The sequence below is a fragment of the Sander vitreus genome, chromosome 4 (genome assembly GCF_031162955.1).
Source record: "Sander vitreus isolate 19-12246 chromosome 4, sanVit1, whole genome shotgun sequence".
NCBI lineage: Eukaryota > Metazoa > Chordata > Actinopteri > Perciformes > Percidae > Sander > Sander vitreus.
The window spans coordinates 20,564,552-20,578,169 of NC_135858.1; the positions used below are offsets into that span (position 1 = coordinate 20,564,552).

The following is a 13,618-nucleotide window of genomic DNA, read 5'->3' on the forward strand; positions in this document are numbered from 1 at the left end:
ACATTTTTCAAAGCAGTCTATTTACCCAATATTGTCAGTCTAGTGTAATTTGGCCATTATTAGTTCTGTCTTTTCTGTGCCTACGACATCTATTGCATGCCTGTCCGTCCTGGAAGCAAAATCTCTCCTCTGTTTAGTTTTTTTGCTGTTAAAGTGTTGGTTTATTTATTTTGGGTTATCCTTTCATCCAGGGGGTCTAAAGATAGTGTCATTTGTTGCACAGATTAACAAAAACCCTTTGAGGCAGATTTATTTTGGGCCTTTGGGCAACTTCTCGGGAAACAAGTTTAATTTTTGGACTGAAATCTGTATATATTTTACAATTGTGAAAGTGCCTTTTAAATGGGTTTCTTGAACCAGTTAAAATCGTAGACATCACTAGTTAAGAGGGTTCCATGCAACAGCAGAAATGTTTTCATCCGTTTAATTCTGCAAGAGCATTGCATTGAGACAATTTATACTGGGCCAGCAGGCATATCAAACACTGTCTAAAATGCCCCCTGGGAAAGATTACCTATCTCTATGGAGACACTAAGTTCCTGTTTAATGAAGTGTCAAAGCATGAAAGCTTGACCACTCATAGCTGAAGGTCTCCGAGCAAATAAACTCTACACTGCTCTACACTGATTACACAAACATCGGAAATGACCTACCGGTCTAATTTGTATTCATTGAAAACACCCATGTTTGGTCTGGTGTTTTCATTCGTATCAATACTATTAATTATCTCGGTGAATACATTATTTATTTAACATGGTTGCCACAGGAGGCTTTTTAGTTCAGTTGCACAACTTCCAAACACTAAGTGTGTGGTTATAACCCAGTCCTTATTGGTCAAGAGTCATTTTAGAGAACTACTAATAAACTGAACTGTGCAAAATGCCACGGCATAACACAGTGAACAAGTCCCGAGGTAAATACTGTACAATTTTATTAGACATAAGATGGCATGATAGGTGAGTGCAGGCACATATTATAGGAATATCAGTGGGTGAGGCTGGTTGTTCTATAGTGGCAACACGTATGTGGATCAGTAGATATCACAGGCAGGGGCTACTTTCCAAACTAAATATATACATCTCCTTTCCTGCTGTCTGTTGGTCTACATACAGCTATTTGTAATTTTCAGACAAAGGGGTGGGGGTGTGGGTGGGGATGTGGGGGGTCATAGACAGCTGACGCACCGCAGCGAAACGCATCTTCATTCCCGACTACAGGAGGAAAGGTGCGCACAATGTCTGTCCCATCCTCGGAAACGGTTCTTCCACTCGACTCGTATCTGACTTAAACGACTTTTCTTGCTTTCGCTACTGTAACACGAGTTTCAGCATCGGATTCTGTGCTTTACGACCCGCAGCTGTAGTGATATTAAATTCGGCGCGCAACAACTGAGGAGAAAAGGTGAATCTATCGCTAATAAAAGGCTTTTAGATACATCTAAGACGGAGGACTTATTCTGCCAACGCATTAATTACAATCTCCGATGCCAATGAAGATTATGGATGTACTGACAGGAAATCTGTATGGCATTATTAAATATTAACCGGTGGAGTTTGAAAGCACTTTTCCTCCTTGTGAAGCTCTTTAAGTTCTCCGATGATGGACGGCAGACAATCGTCAAGGACTTTCACACCTGATTGTGCAGCTTTTGCCAACACATGAAAGGAAGAATGTTTGTCTGATGAAATTTCGCAGCTTATCAGACAGCAGCAGGGCTATGGGGATCAGACATGGGTCAAAAATCGAACATCACTCCAAACCCATCTCTAAAATATACTTCTTTTTTATTTTGCTCCTGCTCATTTTCACACCAAGAGTGGATTCATCGTGGTGGTAAGTGAGAGTGCATTTTCTGATCTGATCATTTAGATCAGTTTTAATAACAGTTGATAGCATAGCCTATATAGGCTACATCCGTAAAACAAATAGCCAAAGTGAAGTTATAAATGCAAGCGTAGAAAAAGGTTCTGATGCATGACTAAAACTAAAATCAAAATGTTACTCTCTAGTTAACCATTTGCTCTTAGTTTTCCTATGTCAGGTATAAAGATGGAAAAAGGCAAAAAAGGGATACCCAACATTCTTCTGCTTATTTGACAAACATGATCTAAAACTTAATCTTGATAAAGGCATTCACATGATTTATTGCCAACAAACCTACAAAAATTAACTTAGACTCGGCTAGTCCAATACAAGGTACAGATTGGTACACTTTCATCTCAGTTCACCTCTGCATGGGAATTTTTGTTGCTGACGTAAAAGATAATGCTAATTAAAACATCAAAGTGAAACGTTCAGCACAGCAATGTGTGTCATGTGTTTATAAAGATTAATGGTGTTGTGGGGAATCACCCCTATCCATCCATCTTGCCCAGAGCAAGTGGCAGGTGCAGGCGCTGGTGCATGAATAAATGCCCCTTGATGATTTCTCTTGAGGTTTTAAATGCTCAGAGAAGGGAAAAAAAAGCCCCCCCCACCCTCTCCACCTTATCCCACCCACCTGAAATAGCTGTTCTCATGTGTCAAGTCACACTTACAGAAATTGTATTTGATGTGTACTTTATATTTAACCAACCACATTGAAGCACATCTAATTCTACGTTTTCTTCCTTTATCTTTGAATCACGGCTCTGCACCCCATACCAATTAGCTTCAGCTTTACAGATGGATTTAGATTAAAAATGCACCCTTTGTAAATAATGTTATGAATGGTAATTTCCCAAGAGAGCTAAAAGTATATGCTATCCTCTTTTCCATTGTGTCATTTCATTGCTGTCTTATGCAAATACATTGTGAAAAAAACTAGGATTCAATTACTGACAAATTCCAGAGAAAGAGAGCAAGACACAGAACATGAGAGGCTTGGAAGCTTTGTGTCCAGATGATTAATACTTATTTAATCCTGCTTTGCATTGTTGGGGGGCCTATTTTTAACTATTGCAACAATTCAGATGAGTTCCATGTGTCTTGCTGCACAGGAACCCATTCCCTCTCTATTTCTATGTGTGTGTCCTCTTGGAGACAGTCAGGGGTCTTTTGGCACAGCCAGTATGTACGACACACAATAAACACAAGTAGTGCTTCTGCTCTGCTTTACTGCTCAGGCAGATAGTGGCAGTTAGAACAGGACTGGGACAGCCATAACGGGAGTGGAAACTGCCTGCTACGTCCGTTTCTGTCTCGGAGGCCAGGCGACACAAATGTGGCTGCGATTAGGGACTATAATGATATCCGGATGGAGAGTGGAGCGTGCAGGCTTAGAGAGGGAGGGAGGGAGGTAGGAGAGGGTGGGGGGCCTGCGTCTGCATATGGTTGATCTGTGAGGCAGGGAGGGAAAGGCCTGAGTGGTCACTTGCACTGTAGATGACTGTCTTCATGTCCAATACCACCAGCATGTGATCCGCCCTTTTAGGAGTTGCTACAAAAGAAAGGGATTATGTCTGAAAAGAGCAGGAAGCAAAGTCCTGTCACAGGGAAAGAGGTGTTTTTCACTGAACGTGAGGAATTTAATAATCTCTTCGACGTTCCTGAATATCTGAGTCTCAAGTAGGGGTATGGATGTGAAGAAAAGCAGACATGCTAGTATAGCCGAGAGTCCAATCGGTAATCTCGATATAAAGGAAAAGTTTGATATTTTGGGAAATACGTGTATTCACTTGTTTGAGTTTCTGAGAATTGAGTTTGATGACAAGATTGATATGGCTCTTATATCTGTATGCTAAATATGAAGCGCCAAACAGCAGCCGGCTAACAAACTTAGCATAAAGACTGGAACCAGCTAGACTGGCTCTGTCCAAAAATAACAAAATCTGCTATCCTATCATCTCTGGATCTTCCCAACACATTGCGTCTTGAATGGGGCGGCTGTGGCTCAGGTGGTAGAGCGGTCGTCTCAATCGGAAGACACTGAACCCCAAATTGCTCCTGATGCTGTGCCATCGGTGTGTTAATGTGTATAAACGTTTATCTGATTATCTTGTATGGCAGCCTCGACCAACAGTGTATGAATGTGTGTGTGAATGGTGCCTGTACTGTAAAAGCGTTTGAATACTTGTCTACGTAACTTTAGTTTAAGTTAAAGTTAGACTAGTTAAGACTAGAAAAGTGCTAGATAAATTCAGCCCATTTACATTTTTCTTTTTACATTTGTTTGTTTACTACAAAACCCAAAGTGTATAAAAGTGAAACTGACACTTTACAGTGGGTTTGGGGATAGGAGGGTTATGGGCCTATGGGCTATGGGACTATTTCTTGGTTGGGATAAGGAACTGGTTCCAACCAAGAAGTTGAAGATATCTGGATTTTTTTTTACGGATTCAATATCTCCCACTTGATCATTAGAATGACAAAAAAGTCAACAGACCAGTGGCAAAATGGCTGTAAAACCACCATCGCTGACAGTTACACTTAAATCAAATATTAATACTAATACAATTTATTCAGCTATTTCATATGAGATACACACTTGTTAATGAACCATTACAAATACATAACACAGCAAAAGTACATGTAGCTAATTTAAGCCATTTATTGGCATGAACAAAAAGTTATCAGCAAGGGTAATCATCTAGCAATAATGCGTGAAAACTCCCAAATCACATTCTGCCGACGCTGCGTGAATGCCACATAAGAGCAAGCTGAGATAACCCTGATGACATCATTATGACATCATCATGAGACTTGACACAGCTCCTCCAGAGCCACAGAAGACAATACACCGTACCACATTACACAGGTCACGATGTAGGCCCGCATTATAAATAAACATCATGTGTAAAATTGGTAGGGTGCCCCTTTAACTTATCACGACCAATACTGTGTCTGCAGGTACATCGGAGCGCTGGGTGCTCGGGTGATCTGTGATAACATTCCCGGCCTGGTGAATAAGCAGCGGCAGCTGTGCCAGCGGCACCCGGACCTGATGCAGTCCATCGGTGAGGGAGCCAAAGAGTGGATCAAAGAGTGCCAGCACCAGTTCAGACACCACCGCTGGAATTGCAGCACGCTGGACAGGGACCACACTGTGTTTGGCAGGGTGATGCTGCGAAGTGAGTCTGCACATGTGTGACTGGGATTTCTATCTGTGTGGTTCTTTGTACGTGCGTGACAGTGGTTGTTTACGTCAGTGACACTTGAGTTAATCATCCTCGTAAATGTCAATGCTGTTACCAGATAAGCAGAGAATTAATAGGTGTCATTAAATCAACTTTGCTCTAAAATACAAACAGAAAGAGAAAGTTTTTTTTCTTTTTTTTTTTTTTACCTTCTCTGGAATAAGGGAAGATTGGGAAAGTGGATGTTCTCTGAAAACAAGTAGCAGATCTGGAGATCCACACTGGTGATGTATAAACAGTAATAGGAGATGTAAATATTTGGGTAGATGTTTCTGGCAGCCAGACATGCTTTACTCCCTGACATATCGCCTGTGTTCTGCTTCATTGCGTGAGCAGGAATGAGAACAGGAGGTGGGTGGGAAAGCCAGACCAAATAACCCCCAAAATCTCCTCTGGTCTGAAAGAAAAACACAGCCCAGTGACTGAGAAAGCTGCCATCTGTGCAAAATAAAAGGTGAAAGGAGAGTCGGCTGGACTGTGATGTTATAGCTCACATGCTGCTACTTCTGTCTGGACCATCCTCCATAAATTGACTGATTTTCTGTGCTCCTGCTGTCTGGAATATACTGAAGAAAGACTGCTTTACTGAGCAGTAACAAAGTGAACTCGGGCACTAAACAGCTTGATTCTTACTAAAACAAAGCCACAAAAAAAAAAAAAACAGTTGCGGCATGGTTTCCGACTTTACAATACTAATTAAAAGTTTTGTTTTTCCATTGTAAACAAGAAATTTTCTGAAGAACTTAATTGCAACACCTCTCTTCCTGTGCACCCAGGCAGCCGTGAGGCAGCGTTCGTGTACGCCATCTCGTCAGCAGGAGTGGTCTACGCCATTACCAGGGCCTGCAGTCAGGGGGAGCTAAAGATCTGCAACTGCGACGGCCACAAGCGAGGGCAAGCTAGCGACGACAAGGGCAATTTTGACTGGGGTGGATGCAGTGACAACATCAACTATGGCATAAAATTTGCCAAGGCCTTTGTAGATGCTCGAGAGAGGATGGTGAAAGACGCTCGCGCACTGATGAACCTGCACAACAACCGGTGCGGTCGGATGGTGAGCAGCAGCTTTAATTTTAATGTTGATACTTATTTAAGACTTATTTCTAGACTTACTGTATAAGCCTGTGCCCTACTCTAAGATACTATGAGAGACAAGAGCACATTTTACCACAGTTTACCTCGTTATATTGAATAGATACTATCAATAATTTACAGAAAATGTTCCTTCAAGTAGGCATCCCAGTAAGCACACATACGCCGCCGCGACGTATGCAAACGGTCGCTTCATATGCGATATGACACAGTGTGAATACTGTGAGATTTTTGATACGGTTTGTATCAAGTACCCCTTTAGACATCCCTTTAATACTTAGGTTTGATTTATACTAGACCTGTAACAATTATTAAATAATTGTATAACCGCAATTAAATCATTAGAGCTTTTTTTTTTTTTTAATGAGATTGGTCACACTATTGTTTGGATCCATCACACGCGTTTGCAATACCGGCGTAGCATCACCTATAACAGTAACGTTAGCTAGCCTACGATATTATGATTCCTACCAGAGGACGCCCCACCTGCAGTTGCAAGTCCAGTCAGCTTTTGAAGGTTAGCTAAGTAATGTAGTTAACGTTAGTCCGTCTGTGGTGTTTAATCTACTATGGTGCTTTATTAGTAACATTACTGTAAATGACGACGCTGTAGCGGAAATGGCCATCATTCATTAACATTATGCTGACGTAGTTCCACGGGGATTTGTGCTTTTATTTTTCTAATCTGTATGGAACAACTTGTCCTAAGGAGTAGGACTGTTGTTATATTGTAATTATACAAGTGATTATTGGTTGGACTGTTTAGCTAAAGTTATGCTAGCAATAGCGGTCACTTGTTGCCATAGCAGCTCCAAACATCCTGGGCTGTAGCCATATAAACAAAGAGTATAGAAGTACCAAGAGGCGAAACTTGAACATTGTGTTGCGTTCAGTGCAACAAACGCACCCATGACCAAGCTGCAGCTTGCAATGGAACGTTCTATTGAGTGCAGCTCCGCCACCTTGGACTCAACGCAACACAACGTTCTATTGAGTTTCGCCTCTTGGTACTTCTATACTCTTTGGTATAAAGCCAGAGAAATTAAACACGCTCTGTTTTTTGTTTATGATTAATGCTTTGTTTTTTATTGACGGGAATAAATGTTCTATTTTCAATTTTTTGTTCATTTAAGCAAAAAATACAATATTTTATGATAATAAAGAGGTGTGGTTTACTTCGTAGGCTGTGAACCTGCGTATCTGGGTCACATAACAGTGATATCTAACAAAAGATGTATCCTGGGTTTCACATAACATTAGGATTAGACCAAAATAGACATTCCCAACAGGTTGTGTGTTCTATATCTCAATTAGGGCTGCAACTATCCATCATTTTTATAAGCGATTAATCTCCCAATTATTTTCTCACTTGACTGATTAATCATGAAAAATGCAATGTCTCAAAAATGTATTTAAATGTCTTGTTTTATGAGATTAACAGTCTAAAATTCAAAGATGTTCAGTGCACAATTATTTTCACACTTAAGAAACTGGAGAACCAACAAATGTTTGCCACTTTTGCTTGAATAATGGCTTAAACGATTAAGCGATTATCAAAATAGTTGCCTATTAGATTTTGAGTGACTAATCAATTAAACGAGCGCTCCAATCACAATTTCCAGAAAATTAACTATTTCACAACATGTATAAATATCAATATCGCAATATAAAAGTAAATATACCATGAAAGAATGTTCTATCTATGTAGTCCACCGATGATCTCAAGTGATAAATTAATGACTCGACTTCTCTTCTCTTGTCTTTACTCCTCTGGGTAAAGACAACACTCCTGGCAACAGGCAACAAAGTAAGAATCAAATCTCCCAACAGCATATATTATGAATTTGGTTTCATCAGTTGATTTAGTTTTAGGCTCAACACAGACAAGCCAGGTTGTTTCAAAAAAAGGCTTTGGAGCAACACAACTTAAAGTAAACTCCAGTTAGATTGAAGCAGGGCTGATCACACCTAGGCTACATCATATAGGCTTAACACCCTGTCACCTTTGACCTCTGCTCTAGGCAGTAAAGCGCTTTATGAAGCTGGAGTGTAAGTGTCATGGGGTCAGTGGCTCCTGTTCTCTGAGGACCTGCTGGCTGGCGATGTCAGACTTCAGGCGAACTGGAGACTACCTTCGCAAGAAGTACAACACAGCCATCGAGGTGACCATGAACCAGGACGGGACGGGCTTTATGGTGGCTGACAAGGACTTCCAGGGAAGCACCAAGAATGAGTTAGTGTATGTCGAGAACTCACCAGATTACTGTCTCACAGACCGCTCAGCAGGTGAGTGAATGAATAAAGAATTCGTTTTTTTGTATGATTATGCTTTTTAAAAAGTGGAACAATCTCGCAAAGAGTGAAAAATGTGTATTGATAATTTAGATGCACGAATGCATGAATAAAGAGTGGGACATAAAGACTAAGACAATAGTGGCTGTAAATGTACATGATGATACACTACACATTCTCAGCTCAGTGGTCTTTTTCACTTTTGAATCATGATCATAGTTTTCACAGTCAGTTCACACACACACACACACACACACACACACACACACACAAATATCTCAATCAATCTCTCTCTGTAAGCTTAGAAATCCAATTAATATGTATCTGCCCATATGTATTTTGTTACTTAAACAAATAACATAAACAAACAATGCTGGATTAAGAACCGTTACGTTTGTTTAGTAAGAATTGTGACCAAGATATGTACTGAGCGGGACATTTTACAGTCGAAAAATAAACTTGTCAGTTCTCTGGTGGACAAACTATGTAATGGTGTCACTGTTACCACTGTTACTAAATTACTTTTTTTGTCCCTTATTGGCCAACATATAGGATAAGCCAATATCACCAAATATTAGCCTGGTTGATTTATTGCTAGGGCTCTACTTTTGAGATTCCCACCAGGATTCTGCCACCACCCCAAAACATCATAGGTTATCTGGTTTATGGCCCTTAAAGCACCAACAAATGTTTAGCTGATAATCTCAACAACAATCTCTCTTAACCAACATGATGTCTCAGGTACAGACCTTGCTATGAACAACTTTCATTTAAAACTATTGTATGTGGAAAAGATGTCACAAGGATCATATCGGAGCATACATTGGCTAACATTAAGCTGATACTAGATCCGACTCGGCATCGACACATACCCAATATTCAAAGGACTCTGATCGGAATCTGGGCCAAAAAGACTTGATCGGTACATCCCTAGTATGTGAAATACTTCATAACTAAGATGTACCTATATTTTGTTCATCAGCAAAATAATGTCAATCTAAATTCTGATATTCAGTGAAGCATTTTTGTGTAAAATAATGAAATTATTTTTAATATAAAATATTGCAACACCAAATGTCCAATTGAGTATATTGTTAAACGGGTGGTTGGTCCTGTGTCACTTAAAAAATCTATGAGAATAAGAGACTCGTCCACGGAAGGCTTGCATTCTTTCACAGCTTAACGTTCAATGGTTTGACCTTTAACATCTCATTTAATTCCTAGTGTTTGCTTTACCTTGTTAAACTCAGTCTCTCTCCTCCAATCCAGCCCCTCCAATAGAGCGTGAAGGAGTTCACTAGCTCACTGTTAATATGTTAGGTAAGTAGTAGGCTAGTGCATATGTGCAGGGGACATGATGGCACATCGAGATTCTCCCACTCCTCCCTGCTGTTAGCTTGGTGCGTGTTCACTTAAAGGAAAGGCTGTCTTTCCTAGTTAAAATGTGATCTTAAAAAGGAGCTTATGACCCTCCTCGCCACTAATCTCCATTGTATAGGAATTCATAGCCTAAGGATACATGCAGACTTATTTTTCAAATCCTTCCTTTGGTCAGTATAAGGCTCCACTCCCTAGAGCCTGAAGGGAATATCTCCTCTTATCCTTTTCTCTTTACTTCAGGGTTGCTCTGTTATTAGACATGGCATCTGATCTTAGGCTTAGATTTCACACTTGAGTACATCACCTTTGTGTTTGTCTCTGAGACTATTCTGTCAGCGTGTCTGTAAGCCAATACCGTGCCAAAGAGTTTGGAGTTTCAGTTTTCAGCATCAAAATATTCCACTGGTGTTCAGAGGTGGTCAACTGCCAATATTAGCATTAGTACAGTATGTCAATAACTGGAGGTTTTCCAAAATGCAATAAAGTTGAGCTGATATGTGACTAGGAGTAACAACCACTGAAGAAGAGTTACTCAAGACTTAATTCGGTTACTGTAATATGAAAGGTACATGTTGTTAACACATAAAAAATAGAGATGTAATTCCTTTAAAGCTGCACTCATCAATATTTTTATAGTATCACTGAATCAAATAACTATATGTAGTTAGAACTATTACCCAAAAACTCAGCTCTACAGAGCGTTATAGCCAGGGTGCGATTTGTGAAGAAAGCAGGGGGGGGGGGCACTATATCCAATACCATGGATATAGTGCCACTCAGCCGGCCATGCCAAAACACTTATGCACTTCCAATGGAAAATAAACTCAAAATGTAATAGCACAACATTATGTCAAAACACAGGCAAGCTTTCAAGCCAGAGAGCGGAGTTCACTATGCGCCGAAAACAAAATACTTTCACCCAGGAAACGCTTGGAGTTTTAATCCAAATCCGATCTTTTTCCTAAACTTAACTAGTCGTTTTGGTGCCTAAACTTAACTGTCATCGCTGCATGACGCTAACTTTTTCTGGCTTAACTCAACTACCGAAAGGACCGTCATCTGGCGGTGCCTGTAGCCAGCTCGCAGTGAACTATTGGGGGCTAAACAACTGCTGCTCCGTGGCGCCTAAATACAACCAGCAACTGCCGCTCGGATTTTATCGTTCTATGGCACTGTAGACTGTTCACGTTACAGCGCTTTATTTAGTTTAAATGATTAAATGATTAGATAACTATGATTTATTTTTTCCCTCTCACGCTAATATATACATTTCTTTACAGGCTCCTTGGGCACAGCAGGCAGAGTGTGCAACAAGTCCTCCAGAAGCACGGACGGCTGTGAGGTCATGTGCTGTGGGCGGGGCTACGACACCATGCGTGTCAAACGTGTCACCAAGTGCGAGTGCAAGTTCAAGTGGTGCTGCGCTGTGGAGTGCAAAGACTGCGAGGACTTGGTAGATGTTCACACCTGCAAGCCTCACAAGCGACCCGATTGGCTGGACATAACCTAACATGGAGACCTGACCAATCACAAGTCTCAATAACCTGCGTGCTAATGACTGCATTTTGTTATGGGATATATAAATGGGATCTCTTAACTGTAATACCTCTGGCTTATTTTTGATCCTTTGACACTTCCAGAAGCAGAGACTTCACAGACCTTGATACTAAACTGGAAATTATGCCCAGTTACTGATCGTGCTGCTTTAATAAGTGTTTCTGAGAACAATTTGTTGAGCTTTTTTAAGACAAACTTTGAATCTTTGATACAAAATGGCTGAATATTGTTTTATTCTGTTGTAAATACACCCTTCAGTGTTTCCCCTAGGTTGACTGCTTTAGTCTGGTGGCTGGGTTGGTGGGAGGGGGGTGCTACCACCACACCAAATTCTGTTCTCAATTTAATACTTTAAAGTTTCTTTAAATATTTATTACTAGTTTTAGTTGAGTGTAGTTTTTGTTTAGTAACTTTTCGAAATTCACATTAACCATTCTTCACATCGGCATGAATTAGATCCACCGCACAGCACTTATTTAAAAAGAAAATATGTCAGTTTTAAAGCTGGTTCGCCTGTTACTCCTGTTATTTCCTTTCAAGCAATGTAGCATTTAAAAGGCTATTTTTTTAAACAGAGACTGGCGCAGTGCTCACTCCCCTCCAGCAAACTTCACAGAGAACAATGAGGGCAAAACAGCATCCCCGATCTGTTTTAACTGAATATTATCTGGTTCAGCTCAGCTAAAAACACAAAAACACTGAATCCGTCAGCACGTTAGCGTGTCGTTCACTACTGCGCCTGTTTGTCACCGGTAGGCTACCGACAACGTTTCAACTGACTTTAGCACTGGACTGTCCTGCTGTTACAGACGGCTTAACTAACCACAGACGGTTGCCTCGTTCATGGACTCACGGCGGTACAGTTAATGGCAGTTCGTGCTGCAGAATGAATATATAGGGGAAACACAATGGATATTTGGTGAGGTTTTTTTCAGGCCTGGCGGAGTTTCCCGTTGGCCTTGTGGCCCAAAGGGCTGACATAATTATAGTGGAAAAACTGCCCTTGTTTGAAGCAAAGATATGTAAATTTAGTAATGCCTGCTTGTTTTACAGTATTTAAAGACTGTGTGAGAACATTACATACTTCTCATACTGATGATCATAATAGCAGTAATATTTAGCCTGAAGAGAGATACATAAAGAAAGAAAAATGTAATATTGCCAAAACCCTGACATTGTAGCATTTAAAATGATATTAAGTATGCTACTGCAACAAAGCATTTTAAATACAAAAGACAGCTGCTGCTAATGAGTGCAACTCTAACGAACTAGTTTCTATTAGAATAAGATCAGACAATCGCGCTGTGAACCACAAACAAACAGCAAAACAGGAGAACAAGCAAGGACTTTCAGTTAATGTAAAGTCGCAGGAAACTTGCAGCAAAGCTGAATTTTGGCAGGTTCTCAGTTATATGGACTTTGGAATATTGTCTGACGGGGTTACATTTCTCATGCAGTATTCCACGTCATGTCATTTCTACCTCTGGTTCTTTGTTTTTGCTTCCCATGTTTTGAGTCAATACCACACCGACGGCTTAAAGCATTTGTCCTTAGGCTGTGTTCAGACAGACAACAGCACTGCGTAAAAACAAACAGCCCCCCTCATACATTTCAATTAGGCTATTGCGGCAAACAATGTAAAAACATTGCAGCAACACAAGGCACTGTGTAGGCCAATCAAGTACATGTATTTGATGTAGATGACTTACTTTAATGTGAATGCAGAAATTCTACTGCATACCTGATGAACGACCAAATGATTTTCGATGTGACGACTTTCCGAAGCTGTCAAATCCAGTGTCATAATATTACAAACTGCTGTGCAATGACTCGGTGCCTGATAAACTCTTCAAACTCATAGATTTACTATCATGACCACCTCATATCATCAGTACCATAAACAACATGCCCCCACCAATGCAGCGGTTTTTGAGCTGAACACCCGGTTAGCCATCACACCTGCAGCCTTTGTTGTTTGCCAAGATTTACCTACTGCCAGTTTCTCTTGGTCATAGTTGTTAAGTGTTAAGACTCCAGAAGATTATTTTTTGGGGCATTTGAGGCCTTTATTTTCATAGGACAGATGGAGACATGAAATGGGAGAGAGAGGGGGAATACAGCAAATGGCCTCAGTTTGGAGTCGAACCCGCGGCCGCTGCGTCGAGGAGTGAACCTCTATATAT

At 40.6% G+C, this 13,618-nt stretch overlaps 1 protein-coding gene across 1 annotated transcript; it reads left to right on the top strand.

Moving 5' to 3' along the window:
* Positions 1-1,220: 1,220 nt before the first annotated feature.
* On the top strand, positions 1,221-13,461 carry LOC144517102 (protein Wnt-2b-A-like). The gene is made up of 5 exons (XM_078248958.1): positions 1,221-1,833; positions 4,828-5,048; positions 5,891-6,168; positions 8,228-8,492; positions 11,159-13,461. The coding sequence occupies exons 1-5, from the start codon at positions 1,682-1,684 to the stop codon at positions 11,386-11,388; spliced, it is 1,146 nt and encodes a 381-aa protein (XP_078105084.1). The 5' UTR covers positions 1,221-1,681; the 3' UTR covers positions 11,389-13,461.
* Positions 13,462-13,618: the final 157 nt, after the last annotated feature.

What these genes read in the sequence shown, in the direction of transcription:
- LOC144517102 (XM_078248958.1), top strand. Translation starts at nt 1,682, where the DNA reads ATGAAATTTCGCAGCTTATCAGACAGCAGCAGGGCTATGGGGATCAGA. An exon ending in AGAGTGGATTCATCGTGGTG is followed by an intron (nt 1,834 to 4,827) that starts GTAAGTGAGAGT and finishes CTGTGTCTGCAG; the next exon opens with GTACATCGGAGCGCTGGGTG. An exon ending in ACAACCGGTGCGGTCGGATG is followed by an intron (nt 6,169 to 8,227) that starts GTGAGCAGCAGC and finishes CCTCTGCTCTAG; the next exon opens with GCAGTAAAGCGCTTTATGAA.